This window comes from Dipodomys merriami, unplaced genomic scaffold, assembly GCF_024711535.1.
Source record: "Dipodomys merriami isolate MVZ:Mamm:240054 unplaced genomic scaffold, mDipMer1.0.p SCAF_4, whole genome shotgun sequence".
In the NCBI taxonomy this organism is placed as follows: Eukaryota; Metazoa; Chordata; class Mammalia; order Rodentia; family Heteromyidae; genus Dipodomys; species Dipodomys merriami.
Genome location: NW_027205603.1, coordinates 59969270 through 59993999, shown reverse-complemented (window position 1 = coordinate 59993999; position 24730 = coordinate 59969270). Strand labels below are relative to the sequence as shown.

At 41.2% G+C, this 24730-nt stretch overlaps 1 protein-coding gene across 2 annotated transcripts in view; it reads left to right on the top strand.

Annotated features, from left to right (window-relative positions):
* Nucleotides 1-24730, top strand: part of Cdh17 (cadherin 17) — a 61002-nt gene that overhangs the window by 20186 nt on the left and 16086 nt on the right. For both annotated transcript variants that reach the window (XM_069991063.1, XM_069991062.1), the window contains exons 4-12: nucleotides 3813-3947; nucleotides 5470-5608; nucleotides 8011-8169; nucleotides 8270-8469; nucleotides 10309-10440; nucleotides 10728-10878; nucleotides 17392-17607; nucleotides 19211-19287; nucleotides 21781-21972. In XM_069991063.1, the coding sequence (XP_069847164.1) occupies nucleotides 3813-3947; nucleotides 5470-5608; nucleotides 8011-8169; nucleotides 8270-8469; nucleotides 10309-10440; nucleotides 10728-10878; nucleotides 17392-17607; nucleotides 19211-19287; nucleotides 21781-21972 (1401 nt within the window). The remainder of the gene's footprint in view (nucleotides 1-3812; nucleotides 3948-5469; nucleotides 5609-8010; nucleotides 8170-8269; nucleotides 8470-10308; nucleotides 10441-10727; nucleotides 10879-17391; nucleotides 17608-19210; nucleotides 19288-21780; nucleotides 21973-24730) is intronic.

The window sequence follows — 24730 nt, the reverse complement described above, 5'->3', positions numbered from 1 at the left end:
CCAGGTGTGCCAGTTACCTAGGTAACATAGATACCAGGTGGAAACGTAGCCAAGAGGTAGGGAGGTGTCTGCACAGGGCCTGCAAGGCCCAGGGCAAATCTTACAGTAATTAATATGTTGTGGGATTTCTAATCATATCTCTTCCTTTTCTCTGAGCTGGATGTTGTTATGGTGTATTTAGTGACCTTCATCAATGAATTCTGCAAAGTCAGTACTCTTTGTTCTCTGAGACCACTCCAGTCTCTGTTTAGTTAGCAAAGTGTTCAGTTAATGACTGCACAGAGATGAACTTAGGTAAGCCTTGAGCCAATAAATCTCCAAACCTTTATCAAGGGGCACCATGTGCATGCTGGGCACACTTTCAATAAAGGGGGGTTTACAGTTTTACCTTAGCCCTCATTACTCACACTCAGCCAGAGGTGAGGGCTTTTCCTCACACATTCACAGCCCTGCTCCTGAATGGGCCCTTCTAGATCCCTTGTAATATATCAGGGGTTCCCAAAGCCCCCTGTGGGCATCTGAATGCCTAGCTTTGCCTTTAATTTTTTGGTGTTATCCCTACCATCAAGCAAATTGTTAGTGACATTAAAAAATATTTTTATTATCTTTAAGTCATTGTACAAGGGAATTACCATTCAACAAAGCAATTTATAGGAAGTCCAGCGCATCTTGATCGATGTCACCCCTCTCATTATTCTCCCCCATCCCTCCCTGCCCAACCTCTCCCCTCAATTTGCTTAATTTCATAGGTTATGCATTAGATATTATGATTGCATTCTCTACCCACTTCCTCTAGTGAATTTTTCCCCAACAAGTTTTGCCCCAGCTGAGGACTCGTAATGAGAAATCTCTGAGTCAGATTAAATAAAGACAAGCCCTGTGAGAGATGTTTCCAGAGAAATGCCAACAGGTCATATAGCTATAGTTCTCCAAGAACCACCCTTGCCCTTCTGCCATGCTGTGGGTCTGAGGCTGTGGGCTTTCAAGGCAACTTCATTTTAAGAATCAACAATGAGGGGCTGGGAAGGTGGCTCAGTGGTAGAGTGCTTGCCTTGCATGCATGAGGCCCTGGGTTCGATTCCTCAGCACCACATAAGCAGAAAAAGCCAGTAGTGGCGCTGTGGCTCAAGTGGTGAGCGCTAGCCTTGAGCTGAAGAGCTGAGGGACAGCACCCAGGCCCAGAGTTCAGGCCCCACAACTGACAAAAAAAAAAAAAAAAAATCAACAATGGAACTGTGCAAATTAAAACACTATAATGCTCTATGCTTTCGGACTAGCTCTAACTAGCATTTGGTCAATTCCTGAGGTTCTGAAAAGTCCATGGTTAGAGTTCTTAAAAACCGTTTTAATTTTGTTGTTGTTCTGGTCCTGGGTCTTGAACTCAGAACCTGGGCACTGTCCCTGAACATTTTTGCTCAAAGTTAGCATTCCACCACTTGAACCACAGTCTACTTCCGGATTTATTTTTCTAAATTTTGCTTTGCGAAAAAAAGTCTCACGCAATTTTTTTGGGGGGGAGGGGTGTCTGGGATGGCTTTGAACTGGGATCCTCAGATCTCAGCCTCCTGAGAGCTGGGATTGTGTGAGCCACTAGCACACAGCAATCATCACATTTTTTTTTTTCTTTTTGGTTGGTCATGGAGCCTGAACTCTGGGCCTGGGCGCTGTCCCTCAGCTCTCCAGCTCAAGATTAGTGCTCTACCACTTGAGCCACAGCACCACTTCCGGCTTTTTCTGCTTATGTGGTGCTGAGGAATGGAACCCAGGGCCTCATGCATGCGAGGCAAGCACTCTACCACTGAGCTACCTTCCCAGCCCCTTAATTTTTTTAAACCAACATTTTCATCACTGTTGTAGAGGAGGAGGGAAAAAACCAACTCATGTGTGTGTGTCTTTTTCTTGAAACATAAACAACAACACTTGTATTTACTATGCAGATAAAGCAGTAGCCACAAGCACACAAACACAACTGTTTACCCATGATATTACTCATTTAACCTATCAACATGTCTTTTTTGGAAATAAATCTCCACTTCTTCCTTGCCAACATGGGAACTTTTGGTTCTGTAGCCATCAGTGTGGCTTTACCCTCAAATACTGAGTCAGCCTCTGTCTCTATCCATGTCTCTTCAAAGTGAACACTTTAATGATTAACATTATATCAGTTTATGATTATGGTATCATAATTACACTATTTTTGCCATTTAGAAGTTTTCAACATTATCGTTATTAATAAGTATGCTCTTTATACTACAAGCACATAGTTTACTATTTTGAAAATTTTCCTTAAGATAAACTGTGTAGTAATGTTTATTATCAAAGGCTACGTTTTATACCTCTATACTATATGCTTTTTGGGGTATTTCTTTACTACTAATGTTGGCATTATTTTTAAGTGTTTTAGTAAAACCCATATGAAATTATTCAGTTAAAGGTATTAATGAGTTTGAGCAGCTTTTTTTTGACAGTACTGAGGTTTGAACTTAGGGTCTTATGCTTGCTAGGCAAACACTCTACCACATGAGCCACATTCCTAGTGCCCTCCCCCACCCCCAATTTTTCCTCAATTTTACTGGAGCTGGCTTCAGACCATGACCCTTTTACTTATGGCTTACTGTGTAACTGGGAACACAGGTATGTGATACTGCACCCAAATTATTGGTTGAGATGAGGGCTCGCCAACTTTTTGGCTGAGCTGGCTTCAAATTTGAAGCCTCCAGATCTCTGCCTCCTGAGTAGCTAGGTTTACAGGAGTGAGCCTCTATATCCACTGATTGAGAAGCCTTTATGTCTCTTATTTTAATGGAAAATTTCTGGTTTGTTCTCTTAAAAGCTATCCCATGAATAGTGGTTAATAGCTTTTCACATTTGAAAAGAGAATTAAGAGATTATATAGAGAATATTAGGTTGAGGCCACATATTTTTACTGTCTTTGGTGATATTAACATGATTCAATCTTTGTCATAATATTTAAAAGTACTTAAAGGATAGCTTTTTATTCTGGCAATGAAGTTATCCTTCTAATGTTTCTGAGTACTATTGTAGCTTTCAGATATTCCATGAAAAATACTCTTTAAGCCTGCATTAATATCTTTTGTTAATGAATTAATATAATAACATTGTTTCTTATTTTTTCCTCCCCCGCCTTTTTTTTTCTTATTTTTCTTTTCCTTTTTTTTTTTTTGTACCAATCCTGGGGCTTGACCTTAGGGCCTAAGCACTGTCCCTGAGGTTTTTGCTCCAGGCTAGTGCTCTTGAGCTCCAACTTCCAGCTTTTTGAGTAGCTTACTGGACAAAGAGATTTGTAGACTTTCCTGCTGGCTTCAAAGGTGATCCTCAGATTTCAGCCTCTCCCATTGTTAGGATCACAGCGTGAGGCATCTGCTGCCAGCGAGATACATTAATTCGTTTTTATTTTTTGTCGGTTGTGGGGCCTGAACTCTGGGCCTGGGCGCTGTCACTCAGCTCTTCAGCTCAAGGATAGAGCTCTACCATGTGAGCCTTAGCACCATGTCTGGCTTTTTCTGCTTATGTGGTGCTGAAGAATCGAACCCAGGGCCTCATGTATGCAAGGCAAGCACTCTACAATTGAGCCACCTTCCCAGCCCTGATACGTTAATTCTTAAAGAGCATGTATTTTGTGTGTTACGTAATTAATATATAAACAAACTTTTAGGACATATCAATCACTTCAATGGGCTAAAATTTTCTTTTTTAATGGTTATATAAATAAAAACAGCTGGAAGCAGGTACAAATTCCACAGCCTTGTTTCTCTTCATGGCTGAACCTATCCTTTGCTTTTTTACCCCAGTTTAAAGCAGATCCTCCAGCTGTGACCTTTGAACTTACTGGGGAGACCGACAACATATTTATGATCCAACCAGATGGACTGCTGTATTGCACAAGAGCCCTGGACAGAGAGACAAAAGCTACCTACCATCTTCAGGTAAACTGAGACCACACAAAGGGCTGGAACTCACACCTCTATGGTGCCCTTGATCCTGTAGCCTCACTGGCTCCTTCAACCCACGCCTGCCATGTCCTGACATTCCTGACATGCTTTATGATCCTCATATGAGCCGAGTGTGTGTGTGTGTGTGTATGTGTGTGTGTGTGCCAGACCTGAGCCCCAGCTCCACATCTGGCTTTTTGTTAGTTAAGGAATGATAAGAGATTTGGGGGGATTTTTCTGCCCAGACTGGCTTTGAACCTCAGTCCTCAGAGCTCAGCTTCCTGAGTAGCTAGGATTACAGGGGTGAGTCACCAGTGTTCAGCATCCATATGACCATTATTTAACAACTACAGATGGGCAAGGCAGAGGTGCACTCTTCTCTTTCTTTCCTTCCTTCCTTTCTTTCTTCCTTCCTTTCTTTCTTTCTTCCTTTCTTTCTTTCCTTTCTTTCTTCCTTTCTTTCCTTTCTTTCTTTCTTTCTTTCCTTTCTTTCTCTTTCTTTCTTTCTTTCTTTCTTTCTTTCTTTCTTTCTTTCTTTCTTTCTTTCTTTCTTTCTTTCTTTCTTTCTTTCTTTCTTTCTTTCTTTCTTTCTTTCTTTCTTTCTTTCTTTCTTTCCTACCGGGGTTTGAATTCAAGGCCTTGAGCTTTCCACACTGGCATTCTTACCACTGGGCTAAGCTGCTGGGTTTTTTTCTCATTATTTTTGAGATAGGGTCTCACATTCTGCCCAAGCACATACTTGAGCCTAAGTTAGGCTTCCCAGTAGTTAGGATAGTCAGATGTACAGATGTGTACTGCTGCATCTTTCTCTTCATTGAGAAGGAGGTCTTGCAATCTATTTTCTTCTACCCAGGCTGGCCTTGAACTTCAACAATCACAATCTCCTGCATAGCTCATAGTAATTGGCATCCAGCTTTTCCTTAGGCATTTGAACCAGAGTAAGTCTCATTTTATATGATTAAGCCTCCAGATGGCCTTTGGTCACCAGGGCTGAAACCTCACCAGTGTTTCTGTTCTATGTCACTGGGTATTTGCTGGTGGCTGTTGTATGGGATCCATACCCACAACCAGGGCTCTGATAAAGCTTCTTCAGGCATCAGAGCAGAAGGATACAATGGTGAGAGACCAACTAAAGACCCTTCACCTATCTCTTCTCAGGGTTGGTATCTGAACACCCAGGAAAGGCAGAAAGCTGTGTGGGAGCAGGCCAACAGCTTCCTGTCAGGCCCTTCCGCATGGGCTCCACAGGGACACCACTAGAACACCTCTGAGAAAGGGCCTGGCTCTTCCATGGCTTCATGCATCAGCACGCTCTGGGCCCTGACTCCAGTCACTCAGAACGGAAACATGTCCAGTGTCCAGCACCCTCTTTGCAGCTGACTAAGCTGAGCTGGTTGGACCCCTATCAGTCTGGGCTTTTGTGGGTTCTTTGTCTCCCACAGTCACCAGGCCATTGGTTCTTTTAGTTCTAATTTCCTTCAGTCTCACCAGTGGATTTTCTTTTCCTCAACATCAGCTTGCTGCCCTCAATGCTCAGGGAGCCACAGTGGAGGGCCCAGTCTCCATCACCATAGAAGTGAAGGACATCAATGACAACCGACCTACATTTCTTCAAAAGAAGTATGAAGGCTCAGTAAGGCAGAACTCCCGCCCAGGTAACAGGCAGCTGCCTGGAGATATTTGTAGAAAATGGGAATAAGGTGGAGGGGGAGATCTGTGTGGCTAATAGCTGTGATTATCACTCATTAATAATTTATTATCTCATATAAATTTCACAGTGATCTTCTAGGAGTTGCTCGTATTATTAAATTTATATTTGGTGATGTACTGGGGCTTGAACTCAGGGCCTGGTTACTGTCCTTAAATTCTGTTCAAGGCTAGCGCTTTATCACTTGAGCCAAAATGCCACTTCTGGTTTCTTTTTTAGTGGTTAATTAGAAATAAGAGTCTCATATATTTTTCTGCCCAGCCTAGCTTCAAACCATGATCCATGTCAGCCTCCTGAGTAGCTAGAATTACAAGTGTGAACCACTTGTGCCCAACTGGGAATTGTTTTATTATTTAAAGTTTAGGTCAGGGTTTTTCACCTTCGGTACTATTGACATCTTGGCCCTGCCCTGATCATTACTTTTTGTTGTTGCTGCTGTTGTGTTGTTTTGGGCTCTCCTGTGAGTTGTAGGATGTTTAGCAGCTTCTCTGATCTCTGGGGTAGGAGCATTCCCTACCATAAGTTGTGACAATAAAAATATCTGTAAACATTGTTAAGTACATGGTAGGGTGTGATAGGAGGCAAAACTCACTCTCTACAGTGAGCTTTAAAATATCTTAGAGCTCAAGGATGCCCTAGGACAGTGGGGAAAGGTGAGCTTACTCTTGCATTTCTTTGCAAGAGCCAATCACAGTGGCTGGCTCCAGTTCTTCTCCTCTGTCCATCTGTCACCCATGACCCATTCCTTCTCTATGCATCTGTGACCTTCTGTCCTTTATTTCCACAAAGCCTTTCACGGAGGCAGAGAGGGTACAGCAGGCCCATGAGGAAGTATTGTATCCTAACACTGCACAAAGCACAGAAGACTGTTAGACTTAAGCCAGGTACCAGTGGCCCACACCTGTAATCCTAGCTACTCAGAAGGCTGAGATCTGAAGATCGAATTTCAAAGCCTGCCCAGGCAGGAAAATCCACTTAACTACTAGAAAACCAGAAGTGATGCTCAAGTGGTAGAGTGCTCACCTTGAGTAGAAGAACTGAAGGACATTGCCCAGGCCGGGAGTTCAAGCCCCACAACTGACAGAACAAAAACAAAAATGTTAGACTTCAAAAATTTCAGATTCTCAGCCATTTCCACTGACTCAGAACTGACGAATCCTTCATCTGACCCAAGCTTTTCCTTTTCTCAGTCCTCATCATCCATAACTAATAATTCAGAAAATTCATTATGGGAGCAGAATCCCACAGTCCCCATAATCCTGAAGTTGCCATCAAACATTCCCTCACCATCTCTACTGTGTAAGAATCCTCCAGCCTCACCATTGTTCTCATCATTAATAAAATCTCCTAGAGAAATGCTTCTCCAACTTTTTGATCTCAGGAGTCCAACATTCTCTGAAAAAAAAAAACAACTGGAGGGTCTCAATAAACTTTTGAACATGCATGTTATATCCAGTGGTGTTCTGGTCAATGTTTAATCACTCTTTCTGGGTATGATTTGCAAATTGCCATGGTGTAAATATCCTCATTATGACATATTTCAAGCTACCAGTGGTGTTAATAATTGATTCACAAAATTTTTGAAAATTCAGAATTGTAATGTGCTAACTCCAGTACATTCCTGGTTATATTTATCAATATAGTATCTGTTATTAAAACACTAAGTCAATTAAAAGACATTTTAATGAAAATTGTATTTTCAAGATGAAAACAATTTATTGATAGAAGTGGCATTATCTTAGTCCTTGCAAGTTTTTTTAAATATCTGGATTAGCAGAAAACAATTGGGTTATCATGTCTGTTTCTATATTTATTCTGTTCTCACATGCTATTTTGGTTGCTGTTGTACTTGAAGAAAAGTTAGCCTTACATCAATATGTAGTTGAAAAGAGAAGAATATTTTAATAGTCTTCCTAGAAAACTGTGGGAATTCTGTGAGAAGTTACCAAAACTTGAGAAGTGATGGTTTCCTTAAGATTAGTTGCAATGCAGACTCTGAAAACATATCGACGACAACATGTTTTGTACACTTTTGCATTAAAATTCATTAGATTAACTTATTCTTTGAATGGCTTTTATATAATTTTAGTATGTGTGATTGCAACTCTGTAGACATCTTGACACTGACTCCGGAATCCCTAGAGACTTCACGGTCCCTAGAGACTTCTAGGGACCACACTTTGAGAAACTCTATCCTCCATGAGGGAAGAAAGATACAGATTGGCTTCTCCACAGATATGAATTATGAGTAATACCCCTACTGTGTTCCTACTTCTTAAAAGGCAAAGGTGCCTATGTTTGGTTTGGGTTTCAATGAACTCTTCTTTCTGGGTATGTTTTATTAAATAGGAAAGCCCTTCATGTATGTTAATGCGACAGACCTGGACGATCCAAGCACCCCCAATGCACAGCTTTTTTACCAAATTGTTATCCAGCTTCCCAAGGTCAACAACGTCATGTACTTTCAGATCAACAATCAGACAGGAGCAATATCACTCACCCTACAAGGTAAGCCAAGGGATGCCTCATGATGCTGAGTCAGAGAAACGGACTTCTGTCTGCCACCTTCAGAGGCATCGGCTCAGCTCTTCTCCCTTTCTTCCTGCAGGGTCTCAGGAATTGGATCCAGTTAAGAATTCTTACTACAATCTGTTGGTCTCGGTGAAGGATATGGGAGGCCAGAATGAGAATTCCTTCAGTGACACAGCATCGGTGGATATTATGGTGAAAGAGAATATCTGGAAAGCACCAGATGTTGTGGAGGTTATTGAAAACTCCACTGACCCTCACCCCATCAAAATCACTCAGGTAGTGTCTGAGTGACATCTAGAGCCCGTGAGATACACAGCCTTGTTTGATAGAGACCTACTCCCGAGAGTCTTCACTGAGGCACTTATTAGTACATTTTTTTTTTGTATCACATAATTGCAAAGCAAATCTCTGGAGATTATCATTATGGGGAGAAAACTTACATTCAAATGTGTGTGTGTGTATGTGTGTGTGTGTGTGTATGTGTGTGTGTGTGTGTGTGTGTGTTGCATACTCCACTCACAGTTAATTGGGGATTGTTTATGGTGCACATATCATGCACATATATGTAGTTTAAATTTGGGACTGCAAGTATTTTTCTTTTAAAATCTGCTTTCAAATCTTGTAAGGAAAGAAAGTATTGACCCAATAGATTCATCTTATCAGAGACTGAGGGACAGAGACAGGACTAGCTCTGAGTGAAGAGCCATGACAGGCAACTGTTCTGCTTGGAGACCTCCTGCTCCCTCTCCTGTGTGTGTCTCTCAGTCCCATTCAGTGTCTCCCTTCCCACCTCCATGGTGGGTGCTCTCGTCAGTGACTTCCTCCCGGTCTGAGCTCCTGAAGATCCATTCTGGAGCCCAGCACCGTCTCGGATGTTCTGGAAGTCCAGTGCTTCCTTAGCAGGAAGTCTGTGAGTGGTGGTAGAGCCTTGGGTTTGGAAGCAGATGCCTGGAACCACGTTTTTGCTCCATCAACTTATAACTGACCACAGAAAAGTCATCTAACTATCCTGAATCCTAATCTCTCCTCAGTAAATAGGGTAGAGGAATGCCTCTCCATGAAGACCTAGCAGAGGGTCTTTAGTCTTGGGGGGTTCAACTTCGGAAAAATAGAAAGGCAGATCAGTTTAGAACCAAGAATGCAGTCTTTGACATGGACAGTGAATGGGTGGTGCTTAAATAACTAGCATGCACAAAACTATTTCTGTAACAATGTCCTAAGTTGGGAGACTAGTTCTCTGTTCAAGTAGTTTCAGGATCTTGGATTTTTTTTTGGTGGGGAGGAAGGTCAGTCATGGGGCTTGAAACTTAGACAGAGCCTGGGCACTGTCCCTGAGCCTTTCTGCTAAAGGCTAGCAAGGTACCATTTTGAGCTACACCTCCACTTCCCATTTTTGGTTGTTAATTGGAAATAAGAGTCTCTCCGACTTTCCTGCCTGGGCTGACTTTGAACTGCATTCCTCAGATCTCAGTCCCCTGGGTAGCTAGGATTATAAGTGTGACCAACCAGTGCCTGACTGTCACATCATTTTTTGTGTACACCAGTTTCCTCATCTGTAAACTGGGTATAACAGTAGTCTCTAGTTCATAGGTCCATTTGGTGATTAAGTGAGATGGTACATGGAAGTTTTCAGAATTGTGTATGCAATGTGATATATCCTCTATAAATATTATTATTAGTATGACTAATAGAACAACGGAGAGGCCAAGCTCTGCCTGAACAACAAGTAGACTGTTCTCACTTTGGAGTTTATTCATTTATTCTTTCTCATTATACATCATGACTTAGTTTTCAGAATGCCAGCTACAAAGTCCACTTGGCTTCCTAAGTTGACATCTCAAGCATGTGAGCCCCTTGGTCCAAACTTCTGAAAGAAAACAAGCCATAAATTCTTGGAGAAAAATTGCATTAGAAAAGAAACTTTCCTTGGTTTTATTTTATTGTTTTTTTTTTTTAAGCAACAGCATTTTTTTTAAAGTTTTACTTTAGGTGGAAAGAATTCAGTTATCCTGACATGGGAAGTTGTCAGAAGTTTCAAATGAGAAATGGGAAGTTGTTTATTTCCTGTCTAATTCTACTTGTGTCCTTCCTGATCATGTACTTTGGGCCCATCAGGTGCAGTGGAATGAGCCAGGGGCACAATATTCCTTAGCTCAGAAGGAGAAACTGGAAAGATTCCCATTTTCAATTGACCAGGAAGGAAATATTTATGTGACCCAGCCCTTGGACCGAGAAGAAAAGGATTCAGTGAGTACAAGGGAGAACTTTTGTGAAATTCTGACAAAGCCTACATCTCCTTACTGTGAAAGTAAAATTGATGTTACTTAAAAAATTTTGGGTTCCATACTTGATGTATTATTAGATCTCCAAGACATCATATAGTTTGATAATTTCCTTACCTGTTTCATTTTCCTCCTCATTCCTCTGTTCTAAGTAAGTTGACAATAAAGGGGTGGGATCAAGCGGAACAGTAATTTTCTCTGCCTTTTAAAGGGGACAGGGAAAGTCTTCTAACTCTGACTTTCCTGTTGTAGTATGTTTTTTATGCAGCTGCAAAGGACGAGTATGGAAAACTACTTTCATACCCTCTGGAAGTTCATGTGAAAGTTCTAGACATTAATGATAACCCACCGACATGTCCGTCTGCAGTAACTGTATTTGAGGTCCAGGAGAATGAAGTATTGGGTAAGAAAAGAGAGCTGCTCCATGCCGAATTAACGCTATAATCTCTTTCTCCTGTCTTTTGGGTAAAACACGGGCAGGTAGACCTACTATACAGTCATTGCCTATTATCTGAGGTTGAATGTGCCATGAGAATTACACAGGCATAATAGCTGACATCAAACTATATCTTATATTCTTTTTTAAAAAAATGAACATCAATTGCTTATGTTTTAACAAGTCCATCTATGCCTGCAATGCTTATTTTAAATTTTATTATCATTTAAAAACAATCTTTGACTGTAAAAATGATTTTGATTCAGCATACCTATTTGTGTGTACAATGTATCTTGATCAGAATCACCCCTTCCACCATTCTCCCTCCCCCATCCCAGTCCACCCATTGTTATCTAGCTTCATATTCATGTAGCACTTTGACTCAGTGTATTGAGTATTAGTCACCTACCGTTTCACTCTCCATTCATCCACCCTTCCCCTTTAATCTCCAGTCTCCTGAGGCAACACGTGTTTTAGCTTCCGAGTATTCATCTTGTTAAATGGTTGGTTAGCTGTTCTAAGAGATGGGAATCCACCCCAGGCATGCCATGCTTCCGTCAGTTTGATTGTGTATATGCGCATAGAGCAATGTATGTGTTTCCATATTTGGTTATGTTTAGATCCAGCTTCTACATATGAGAGAAAACATGAGCCTTTGTCTCTCTGAACCTGACTTAACTTCACTCAATATAATTTTTTCTAGCCCATCTTATTTTCCTGCAAGTGACATATTATTATTCCTGATGGGTGAATAACATCACGTACACACAAACATATGTGGAATATATGTTTTTATATATGCATATGTAGATATGAAAAAAATATGTCACAATTCTTAATCCATTTGCCTATTGTAAAGCATTTGGGCTCTTTCCATAACTTGACTATGGTAAATAGTTCTGCAATGGACATGGGTGTACAGTTGTCTTTATTGTTTCTTGAGTTGCCGTCTTTTGGGTAAATGTTCAAGAGTGGTATTGTTGGGTCAAAAGGTAATTTATGTTTAGTATTTTGGGAGATCTCCATACTGCTTTCCATAGTGGTTACACTAGTTTACATTCCCACCAATAGTATATAGGTTTTTTCCCTCACATCCTCACCAGCATTTTTTTTTGTTGTTGTTGGTCCATCGTGAGTCTTGAACTCTGGGCCTGGGCACTGTCCCTGAGCTCTTCAGCTCAAGGCTAGGGCTCTACCACTTGAGCCACAATACTACTTCCAGTTTTCTGAATGGTTTATTGGAGATAAGAGTCTCATGGTCTTTCCTGCCCAAGCTGAGATCCTCAGATCTCAGCCTCCTGAGTAGCTGGGATTACAAAAGTGAGCCTGTCCTGGGCCTTAAACTCAGGGCCTGAGTGCTATCCCTGAGCTTCTGTGCTCAAAGCTAGTACTCTATCACTTGAGCCACAGTCCCACTTCTGGCATTTTGGTGGTTAATTAGATATAAGTGTCTCATGGACTTTCTTGCTCATGCTGGCTCTCAATCCTCAGATGTCAGGCTCCTGAGTACTAGGATTACAGGCATGAGACACTGGCATCCAGCCCTTAGCAGCATTTGTTGTTGTTTGTATCCATGATGATGACTATTCTGAGTAGAGTGAGATGGAAACTAAATGTTGTTTTGATTTGCACTTTCTTTATGGCAAGGGATGTCAGGCATTTTTTCATATATTTCCTTTTACTTCTTCTGAGTAGTGTAGATTTAGCTCCTTTGTCTATTTATTAATTGGGTGACTGAATTTTGTTTCTGAGCTCTGTGTATATTCTATTTTTTTTAACTCTTGTCAAATGCATATTCGAAAGATCTTCCTTTCTAGGCTCTTTTTAGCTAGTGACTAAACCATTCACTTGGCAGAAGCTTTGCTTAATGTTATCCCATTCGTCAATTCTCTCTCCTATTTGTTGAGTCCCTGGAATTCTACTCAGGAATTTCCTGCCTGTGCCAATCAATTATTTTTTTTAAAAAAATTGTATTGTTAAGGTGATGTATAGAGGGGTTACAGTTACATAAGTAAGGTGGTGATTACATTTCTTATGTGCCAATCAATTCTAATGCTTCTCCTTCTCTTTCCTGTAGTAATAGTTTCAAGGTTTCCATCTTATATACACTATTTCTTTTTTTTTTTTTTTTCTTGCCAGTCCTGGGGTTCAAACTCTGGGTTTGAGCGCTGGCCCTGAGCTCCTTTTTGCTTAAGGTTAGCACTCTACCATTGAAGCCACATCTCCACTTCTGGCTTTTTGGGTAGTTAATTGGAGACAAGAGCATTATGGACTTTCCCACTTGGGCAGGGTTTGAACTTTGATCCTCAGATCTCAGATCCTGAGTAGCTAGGATTACAGGCGTGAGCCTGTGCCTGGTGCCTGACTTCTGCTCTTGATTCGACTCACCCTTTACCAATGTCTCCCATCCCCCTTCCCAAACTAGTCTTACCAAGTTGCCTTGTTCCATTTTCACCCATGTATATATTTTGTCTTCCTCTTCCTCCCTATTTGTCTGCCCCTTCTTATGGTTACAGCCTAGATCAGAAATATTTTAACTTCTTAATATTCTTTTTTGTTACAGTGCATCTTAATTGTTCAAAGTGGTTTCATCATAGGGTCTCCCACATGCCTGTTGGGTATCGCTCTTGAGCTGCAACTTACAACCATGATAAGTGCGACCACCTCTACTATTATTCTGAGTACAGTCTCTCACTGTCAAGATACTCCCATACCAGTGTCCTGAGTATATATACAGGGATATATCATTTGCAAGATTTTCCCTTAAATAATCTTATTTGATCTCTAATAAAATCATTTCAAAGAGATGAAATGTCATCAAACTTGTAAATAACAAACATTGATACCCAATCAGGTACCCCATAATAACAGCACAATGAAAATTGAATTTGACCCTTAAGCACTTTCTCTAGGAAGCTAATGTTTCAGGAGACTGGTGGATGGAGTTAAGTCTTTTTATGTTTATCCTTTTGGTCATAACTTCTTTTCTTTTTGCTGTACCTCATAATCAAAACTTTAAGTTTGGGATAGAAATGCTGCTGTAAGTTCCTTATCATTTCTGTGGTTTTGTGACTTCCCTGGATTGGGGACAGCCTTTACCTATTTCCCCCTGGTGTTGAGCCCATTGACTGAGAAGGATGGCATTTCTTGAAATGCTCTTGTCTATGTGCTATGGAAATTTCCAAGGCTTATAAACTTAGCAGTCTCCTGTGAATATCATTGCTAGGGTTTTGCAGGTGTTGTTGTTGTTGACATTCTCTTCTTTGTTTTAAATCTATTTAAAATCAATTTAATCTGTCCTTACAGACTTCTGATACAGACACTGTTTTTTTCTGGCACTGTGGTGGATTTTCTCCGTCTATGATCATTGTTTTCCTTGTTGTCAGGTAAAATATCGGAGCTACTTATCATCTGTACTGCTCAGGTCCTTTCTATTTGACTCAGTTCTAACTCTTGACCCAAAAAGAAGAATTAAATGACAACTTGAACTAATAATCTTATCACAGTAACAATTGAATAATAATAGAATGAGGAAGAAGAGTGGATTTGTACTTGTAGTATCATCCTCTGTGGAACTCAGGAATGGTCTGTGACTCTGAATCAAGGTGGAAAATCTTTGAAGATTTAAAACCTTTCCAGATGATGCCTCAAGTCACTTTTCATTAGGCCAAACAAATGATATATTTGTTGTCTGTTGCTGTATAAGGAATTTTCCCAAAACTTCAACTGATAGACATTTATAATCTCATAGTTTCTGTGAGTCAGGAAAGGAATCTAGAGACATTTATTATCTCATGGTTTTTGTGAGTCAGCAAAGGAATCTAGGTGTAGTTCAGAGAGAGACACAGACACAGAGAGAGAATGAGAGAAAGAGGGAAAAGAGAGGAAAGAGAGAGAGAGGGAATGAGAGAGAAAGAATGAGCAACATGAAAGTCAATCTTCCTTTCTATATGATAATAACCTAACCTAATCTTGGAAGTGACAGCCCATCGTTTGTTTTTTTTTTAATTGTGAAAATACCGTACAGAGGGGTTACAATTACATGGGCAATGTAATGAGTACATTTCTTATCAAGCATTGTTGCCTCCTCCTTTGTTTCCTCTTCCTATCCCTTCCCATCTCCCCCACTACCTCCCACCCCAGTCCCGTGCCACAGTTGTAAAATTCACTTTTTGACATAATGTCTTGTACATCTCATTTACATACCATATTTATACAAGGAATTTAGCCTCTCTTGAAGTCCCTGCTTCCCCAAAGTATTCTGGGTACTCTCAAGTGTTGCTGGGTTTGCCCAGCTTGGTCTACCACTTGTCCTAGCTCAGTCACTCAGAGGCATGGTGTTCCTTGAACTCTGGCTTATGAAAGAGTCTTCTTACTCCCACCAAAGGGGTGCTACTGGACACCAATAGCCCTCATGATGCCCCTGACAGGTAGAAGTTTCCTGTGGAGTTAGAGAACACAGACAACTTACCAGGACTTGTACATCCCACAGAAATCAACCAGTCATGATGGATTCGGAAATGGGCAGTAGCTGCTCCATTAGATACATGTTCTCTTCTGTCCTGTCATTCACCATGGCCCATTAACCCAATCCATGAGAAACACATGCCTGGGCCCATTCCATTGAAGAATCAGTGTAGGCAATTTCCTTTTTCCAGCTCACCAAACCAAGATACTCTTCTCAGTCTCCCTATCAGGCAGTTCATGAAAACTATCTTAAAAATGGTTGAATCTACCAGGCACTGATGGCTCATGCTTGCAATCCTAGCTACTCAGGAGGCTGAGATCTAAGGATTACGATTCAAAGCCAGCCTGGGTGGGAAAGTCCATGAGACTCTTATCTTCAGTAAACTTGGAAAAACCTGAGTGTAGTGCTGTAGCTCAAGTGGTAGAACACTAACCTTGAGCACAAAATGGCTCAAGGACAGTGCCCAGGTCCTGAGTTCAAGCCTCAAGACCCTGCACCACCCAGATGTTGTGGTGGGATATTCCTGTAATCCCAGCCCTTAGGAGATGGAGGCTGGTGGCAGGAGGATTATGAGTTAAAGAAGAAAGTACAAAATGAGACCTGGCTTTAAAAAAAGACTAGAATGAATTCAAGTCTTCGCTCTTAGGTGAGATTCTTAGCATATGTAAAAACCCACAATTCCCATTTCATGGAACAAGATGTTTAGGAGCCTCTCAGAACTTACCCTGAGCTGGCAGAGCGCAGAGTCATGGGCACTGACCTCTGCTGCTCCCTGACTGACAGTCACGGGAATAAAATACTTAGGTTGGTAGCTTGCAGCATGGTAGGCAGGGTGTGTGTGCCTGTTCTTTGCCCTGTGCTATCTTCTGGGTGGAGCCAGTTGCTCTTTGAAGTTGGTCTCTCCCTAGTCCTTTCAACCATAAGGCTATGAATGTCCTAGCATTGCTGTAATGAACCACTAGACACTTGGTGGCTTAACACAAGAGAAAAGTATCCTCTCGCAGTCCTGGAGGCAGCAAAAATCAAGGTTGAAGATTCTAGTCTTAGGGGAGAATCTCTGCCCCTTCCGGCTTGCATTGGCTGCTGGTGGCAGCATAACTCTGATTTCTGTCCTCCTTCACACCATCAACTCCTCTCTGTGTGTCCCTGCGTATCCCCTTCTTATAAGGACTTAGGGTTACTATAAATCCAGAATGATTTCAATATTCTTAACTAGTTCTGTCTGTGATGTCCCTGTTTTCAAAGGTCTGATGCTGAGAATGTGGGTGGATACGGGTTAGATGGACACTTGTCCTGAACCATGTCCCCCAGATTTGTACCTTGAAGTCTTATCCCTCTGCGTGGGCTGAATTGTGCCCTGCCCCCTTCATACAGTAAAGCTCTAATACTTCAGAATGTGGTTCTTTGGAGATAGGGTCTTTAAAAAGGATATTAAGGTAAAATGAGGTGTTTATGGTTGGCTATAGACTATTATGATTGGTGTTTTATAACAAGAGGAAATTTGGACACAAGGAGGCAGAGAGGAGATGACAGGAAGGCTTAGGGAAGAGAATGCCAGAGAGAAGCCTCAGAAATAAACAACCTTGTCAACAACCTTGATCTGTTATGCATCCTTCAGAACTGAGAAAAAAAACAGATTTCTCTTATTTAAGTCAGTTGGGCCACAACAATTTATAGCAGTCCTGGCTAACTAATACACTGCAGTGTGTGTGTGTGTGTGTGTGTGTGTGTGTATTAGTGTATTATATATATGTATATATAAATTCACATCATAGGAAAGGTTAAGGAGTGAAAATAAAATTAAAAGCGTTTGTCTGCTAATTCAAAACTATTCCATGTGTTTCCTAGGTCCCTGTTTATCCAGCGAAACCATTTCTTTTGTCTTTTAAAAACTGGTGTGTATTAAATGACATACTATTGTAAAGGGCCATGTTGTGTGATTTGGTTATATCAGTGAGACAATTTAAAAATATGTCACATGGAGCCTATTTTCCCTCTTTACTTGCTCCCAGGTGCCAGTATTGGAATCTTCATTGCGCATGACTTGGATGAAGCAAACACTTTCAACAGCATTTTGAAGTACAAAATTGTGGAACAAACCCCCAAAGTTCCTATAGATGGACTCTTCATGATTGAAGAATATGAGGGGAAGTTCCAGTTAGCTAAACAGTCCTTGAAGAAGAAAGATAGTCCTCAGTACAATTTAACGGTAGAGGTGTCCAATGGAGGTCAGTATCACATTTGCTGTCATAATCACAAGTAATTACTCTCCTTCTGTTAGGATTGGCTGGGTGCTTGAATACCTCGTATTGTTCTGTTGTCTGTGGTGGCTCCAATGCCTGGATATATTATAGAATGGTGCCATTTAAGAATTCCTTGCTTCCTGGGTGAAATGCATGTTTTCATGAAAGCCAGCGATGTAGCACAAGCAACACTGCTCTGTTGGATTTTGTTGCTGAGCAATTGCTCTCCTGATGGTTAAAGACCTCCCAGGCACATTCTTGGAACCACCATGATCACAAACAGGCAAATGAATTGTATTTCCTAATCTTGCTTTTGGACTCAGAGGAGGTGGATATGAAAGTGGAGGAGAATTGAATCTTTGTGAAAGTTCTGTCTTCTCTCATCAGCTTCAATATCAGGAGACATTCTCCCCTACTTCTTGCACACTTTCAAAACAATGGTTCCTAATCGCTGTGCATCATATACATTTTTAGACAAATGTGCACAGATATACAAAAAGACCTTCATTCAAAAAGACTGGTAGTGGTGTGTGCAGACTCCTAGAAGGTTAAGAAGCATTTGAGCTAGCACTAACTCAGTCTTAAAATAGGAAACAATTCAGTAACTGTTCTGCTAGGGAACACAGGTTACATAAGTATGGAGAAGAAATGAGCATCATTCTTCCTGTGTTCCACATTCCTCTTCTTCACATGGATGTAGATTTACTGGGAGAACTTGATTTTAGCAAGTTCTAGTGCAGAAGGTTTGAAACCCAGTAATTTGACAGCTATTGAAGGTCAAATCTTTGTTTAACACTGTGTGGAAGTGATTCTGATAAATCATCCCTGTTATGATGAAGTGACAGTTTTACACTATTAGCTGTCTGTTCTTTCAGTGGTTTTTGAGCTTTTTGTCTTATTTTGGGCACCAGACAGGTATTGGGGTTGCGCATTTGCATAAGACTCGTTGTCTGTTGTAAAGGGTGCTCATTCTGGAGAGGACCTGGACCTGTGAATCAGTAAATGGAAGGAACATATACAAGGGAGTTCTTCAGGGTCCTGTGTGCTCACTCTCAGCCTTCCTTGGAGTAGGCTAATTGTGCAGCTTCCTTACTAGGAGAGGAGAAACAAGGAGCCTTTGAAACTCTACCCCAACAGTGGGCAGAACTGATGAAGGGAGGATGCATTGGGAGAAGAAAGGACAGCTTGCAAGACATCCAGAGCAGGCTTCTTCTTAGAAGGAGAGCTTTGCATTGGACTTTGAAGACCATGCATTTTTCATTAAGAGAGAAGGGAGAGGCCTACAGAAAAAAAGACTCCATCTTGATCAGCAGCACACCTTTCTTAGGATGGGGCAATGGGAAACCCAGGGGGAACTTCTGTCACATCTTTCTTCAGCTTCTGCCTTCCTCTTGGAGACTTGCTTGTTAGTCTAGGTGGGGAGCAGAGAACCCTTTATTTGTATAAATTACACATCAAAAGTGAATTTGTGGTTGTGACTGTCATTTCACTTGCCATTTTTTTTCTGACAGTTCTGATTTTTTTAGAGTCAAAGAATACATGGTTTACAGTGAAAATGTATGTTTGTGATACGACTTTGGTTTTTCAGATTTCAAGACCCTCTGTTCTGTGCAAATCAACGTGATCGATATCAATGATCAGATTCCTGTCTTTGAAAAATCAGATGTGAGTAGTTGTCATTGTTGGCTGTTTCTTTACTTTCTTCCCATTACCGCTACTTCTCCAGTAAACTCATAGACAATAGTTAAGAAAAAAAATGACAAATATGACAGGTAGTCTTAGTTGGTGTTCCAATAACAAACCCAGACACCATGTTCAGTGGAAATCTTCAGGGAACAAAAATAATCACTGTCCTACTATCTGTAAATGTCTGCTTCTAAATTCTTATAAACAGCTCATTTATTCCAAGGATTGCTTAAAAGAAACAACTACAAGCTTTGATGAATTGAAAGGAGTCAAATGGCCACTTGTGGTTTGTTGTTATAGATTTTGTGTACAGTAGAACAATAAATAAGTTATGGCTAGGTTAGTATTTGAGGGGGAGAATGATGAAAGAGGTGACATCAATCAAGATTCATTGTACTTATAAGCTGATTTGTTGAATGGTAATAGAAAGTATAATTATGTATAGTTTAATATTTGAAATATGGGCAGCTTTAACTCACTTTATAATAATTGGGTACAAGAAAAGGAAAAGAAAAACTGAATCTTTAGCTTATATCAAAGACAGCATGCATTTGGGACATTTGCAAAAAATCAGGAGAACTGGACATAAAGGAAAAAGTTGATTCAGATCGTCAGACATTGCAAGTGACTGTGTTCTTGTCTTTCATACAAGTTGTAGACTGGATGTGGCATTAATCACTACTTCTTTCAAAGGGACATCTCGATTTATTTAGTCTGAAGGGGAGACAAGCTCATTTGACTAGATTGTTATGTCATGCTTAAAGCCAGTTATGAGGCAGCCTAGAGCCCTCTGATGCTGTTCATAAATCAAATTAGGGACAAGGCTGTGACAAAGAAGGGAATTGATTTACAACAGGGCTCAGGATGGTAAGAGGTGTGACTGACACACCTTGTGTAATAGGCACTGAGGTTAAGCAAGCATGAAATAAAAACCCACTTCTTCTCAGCCTCTATTCCCTAGGGTATTTGAACCTTTCTCAGTGTTGTGAGTTCCTGCATTTCATCCAGGCAGTAGTTAAGGATTCTGCTTTGGGAGTCTCAGAGCTTACAATTGCTGACTATGAGGAGAGTGATCCTGCTTCTTTCATTGTCCCATCCCCTCCTGGACCCCTTCAGTTACTATCTTATACTATCTTAGTGCTAGGAGAGCTGATCTGGGCAGTTGTCAGGGGAGTGGGAAATTCTTTAGGCTGGTCCTAACAAAACCAGCTTTGGAGTTGGACACACCTGAATTTACATCCCAAGTCTGTGACTCCCAGCTGTGTAATCTTGTCTAAAGGTTTGTTCCACCTAGTTCTTTGCTCTTCTGTTAAATAGAGCTGGCAGTGAAATACCCACACTTGGGTTTTTGTTGCTTATCTCTTTGAAGTACTATGTAGCAGGCATGCAAGGGCCTTACTTTGTATACATTATCATCTTTTCTAATCCCCACAAACAGAAAGTAGGTTCTATTATTGTCTCCATTAGACAAATCAAACTGATGAATGACCTGATATGTTTATTACTCCAGTAATGAATGGTAAGTGTAGGACTCATCTTAATTTCTTGACTCTAAAGTTCCAGCTCTTAACCTCTATTTCTTAGTTGATTTAAAAATTAAAATAATGAGCTGGGTGCCACTGGCTCATCTCTACTCAGGAGGCTGAGATCTGAGGATTGCAGTTTGAAGTCAGCCCAGGCAGCAAAGTTTGTGATATTTTTATCTCCAATTAAATTACAGGAGAAGCCAGGAGTGGCTCAAGTGGTAGAGTTCTAGCGTTGAGCAAAAAGAGCTCAAGGACAGTGCCCAGGCCCAAAGTTCAAGCCTCAGGACTGGCAATAAATAAATTAATTAATTAAAAGAATATATGTATATTAAGCATTTGTCACATTCTGGGCATTTCAGTACATTATAGCTATTTATTTATAATGTTATTATTATAACATTTATAGTTATTAAACATGGGATCCAGGCTCCAGTAGCTCATGCCTATAATCCTACCTGTAATCCTAGCTACTCAGAAGGATGAAATCTGAAGCCAGCTTGAGCAAGAAAGTCTGTGGGGTTCTCCAGTAAACTATGAGAAAGCCAGAAGTGAAGATATGGCTCAAATGGTAGAGTGCTAGCCTTGAGCAAAAATGCTGAGTGAAAGTGCCAGGCTCCAAGTTCAAGCCTCAGGGCACACACACACACACACACACACACACACACACACACACACACACACACATACCATCTTGGATATGGAAGGGGTGATCTGTTTTAGAATCCTGCCAATAGGTCATTGAAATGTTCCCATGGATTTGGATTCATAAATCTGATCGTTAGTTAAAATTTACAGCAACATGTTTATCCATTGGAAAACCACACTTGGAAAATATTGGTGTAGACCATGATGTAGGTCTATTCTGAAACCAAAAAGACAGGCTTACCCTTTGGCAATTGCATTCTATGACAATGGATATTTTCATTGTTCCCTGTTTCTTCCTTAGTATGGGGTCCTGACTCTCCCTGAAGACACAGCTGTTGGGTCTGTCATCTTAACCATCCAAGCCACCGATGCTGACGAGCCGTTTACTGGGAGTTCTAGAATCCTGTATCGGATTACCCAGGGAGACGACGAGGGAAGACTGGGAATTGACACAGATCCCCAAACCAATGCAGGATATGTCACAATTAAAAAGGTAAATAGCCCATTTGCTGAATTTGTCCTTTTTTTGGATTGACTTATTTGTAAATGTGTGAGGACCATTCAGCAGAGGTGATATATCACTTGGCATTAATGGGATTTGAACTTAGAACCTTGAAGCTGCTAGGTAGGTACTCAACTACTGAGCTATACCTCCAGCCTCTTTTCAGCAACCCCCCTCCCACCCTTGTTGTTTGCAGAGCTGAGGGCCAAACTCAGGGCCTTGCACTTGCTAGGCAAGTGCTCTTCCACTGAGCTAAACACCCAAATCCCCAGCAGTTTCTTTTTCTTTTTATTGACACCAACTCCTTTTGAATGATTAAGAATCCTTGGATTTTCGTTTGAGGATTGATAGACAAGTTTAGCCTTTCATCTCTTCCCTCTCTGACTCCCTCCTTCCCTTCCTTCCTTTCCATCTATCTAGTCATCTTTTCTTTCTTTTATGATACTGGGGTTTGAACTCAGAACCTCACACTTGCTAGACTGGTATTCTACCACTGAGCCATGCCCTCAGTCATGTTTTCCACATATGGAGCTTTATTTTTAGGATAGAATCTTACTTCTTGCCTGGGCATGCAACTGCACCACAACCCACCTGTTCTAGGCTTCTTGTTTTAGTCTGGAATCATAGGCACATACCACTACATGCAGCTTCTTGCTGTTGAGATGGAGTCTCACAGACATTTCTGCCCAGACTGGCCTAGAACCACAATCCTCCCATTTGCAATCTAGCTAGGATTATAGCATGAGCCACTGGCATCTGGCTCCTCTCCTTACTTTTATCTTTGATGATGTTGCTAAACCCAGCAGCTCTGGCTTTGTATCTTTCTCTGTAGGACAAGGTAGTCTATAGTTAAAGTGTGTCAGTTATTCTTTATGCAGATCCTCCCTGTCCTCCTTCAACATTGTCCTCATCCTGTTCCCCTAAAGTCTTCAGTCTATTCTCTTTGTCTATTCTGCCTGTGTTAGGACACATAATGGGTCTGCCTGATGATGCACTTGCAAGCAGATTCAACGCTGGCCAATGTACTCATAGCTAAAATACCTTTCCTGGGAGAAGGAGGGAAGCTTTCCAGTTACGAGGTGCCAGAAGTTCAGCAATAGCATGTTTAGCTGTTGAAAGATTGCAGGGCAGTGTCTGGAGGCTGCAAAGAAATGTTCTAGGAAACAGTTTTGAGTCAAAGTAAAGATAAGTTGAAAGCAGAGGCTGAAGGTGACTACGGATAGAATGATATCACAGAAATGGATAAAAGCAAATGGGTAAAAGTTCTAGTACTGAAGCCAGTACCCAGGACAGTGTCTCAGACCTCTGACTACATGTTATAGTCCCCATCTCAGATAAATGGCCTCTCTGGGCTGAACAGAGAGGTTTGTGGGGTGGGGGGGGAGGGCTCTGGAAAGCAGCACATTCTATGTAAGTATGGCATTTGGGAAAGATTCCATTGTAGCCCCTGCTTCTGTTCATTGCTCTCTACATGGGAAGAAAGAACACAGAAGGATAGTTTAGGAAGAAGGCAGCTTTCAGAGTTGGCAGTGGCTGGCCAGGCAGCATCTCTTTGGTACATGATTGGAAACTTTTCCCCTTTCTCTCTGAGGACTCTCATGAGCTTCCTTCTAGGGAATATAGAGGCCTGTTCATTCCCACACGTCAATTTCTATAATGGCAGTTTCTGGTAAGTCAAAGTAAGCTAATTTTTCCACTAGTGAGGGAGATGTTGGTAACCTCAGTGATTAGTAGTGAGAGTTAATCCCAAACTTGACATGAGGTAATATGCTATAATAGAGTGGACCTCTGTCCACACTCTGTCACATCTTTAATTTGTATATGGTTGTATTGCATATATTTGTTGACTGAATAATTGAAGTCAGTTCTATGTATAATTATGAATGGTCACATAAGCAGGCTGTGTCCCTGAAACACTGTAATAACAGTATTCAAGAGAGGGGATTTCCTGGTCATCCCGATGAAGACTGATGCTCAACAGAGCACAGCTGGAGTCCTGGATCTCTGAAGGGCGCAAGCTGCTGAGCCACCAGGCTCATACTTCCATTGGCAATGAGCAAGCAACCTATTGTATTTGTAACTAAATGAAGTACTGAACACCAGCCATAGTACTGAGAAAATCTCTTTGAAAGATCCCTTTGTTAATTAACAAGCCTTGTCATGCTGGTGGAGAGTGCTAGCTGGAGGATTGTAGCAGCTCCCTCCACAGTGTGAGCCTCGGATGGAGAAATCTCTCAAATGCCAAGCAACAACTAGGTCTCAGACGTGGATTCTTCATTCAGAACCACTAAATATTTGCCTACCAGATGTAGAAAAAAGTGGGACAAATGCATGTGCTCATGCCATTTTTGCCAAAGTATTTTTAATGACAGACCCTGTAATATGATTTTGTGTGTGGGGTGTGTGTGTGTGTGTGTGTGTGTGTGTGTGTGTGTGTGTGTGTGTGTGTGTGTGTGTTTGTATGTGTTGACCCCAGGGCTTGAACTCAGCTCCTGGGTGCTGTCCCTGTGCTTTTGTGCTCAAGGCTGAGCTTTACCACTTGAGCCACTTTGGACTTTGTGGTGGTTAGTTGGAGATACAAACTTCATAGATTTTCCTCCTGGGGCTGGCTTTAAACTTCCATCCTCAAATCTCAGCTTCCTGAGTAGCTAGGATACAGGTGGGAGCCACCAGCACCTGGCTTTGAAATGTGTGTTCTTAAGTATGGCTGAGTGTTATTCCTATGTCGCTCCATATGTAATTGTCAAGG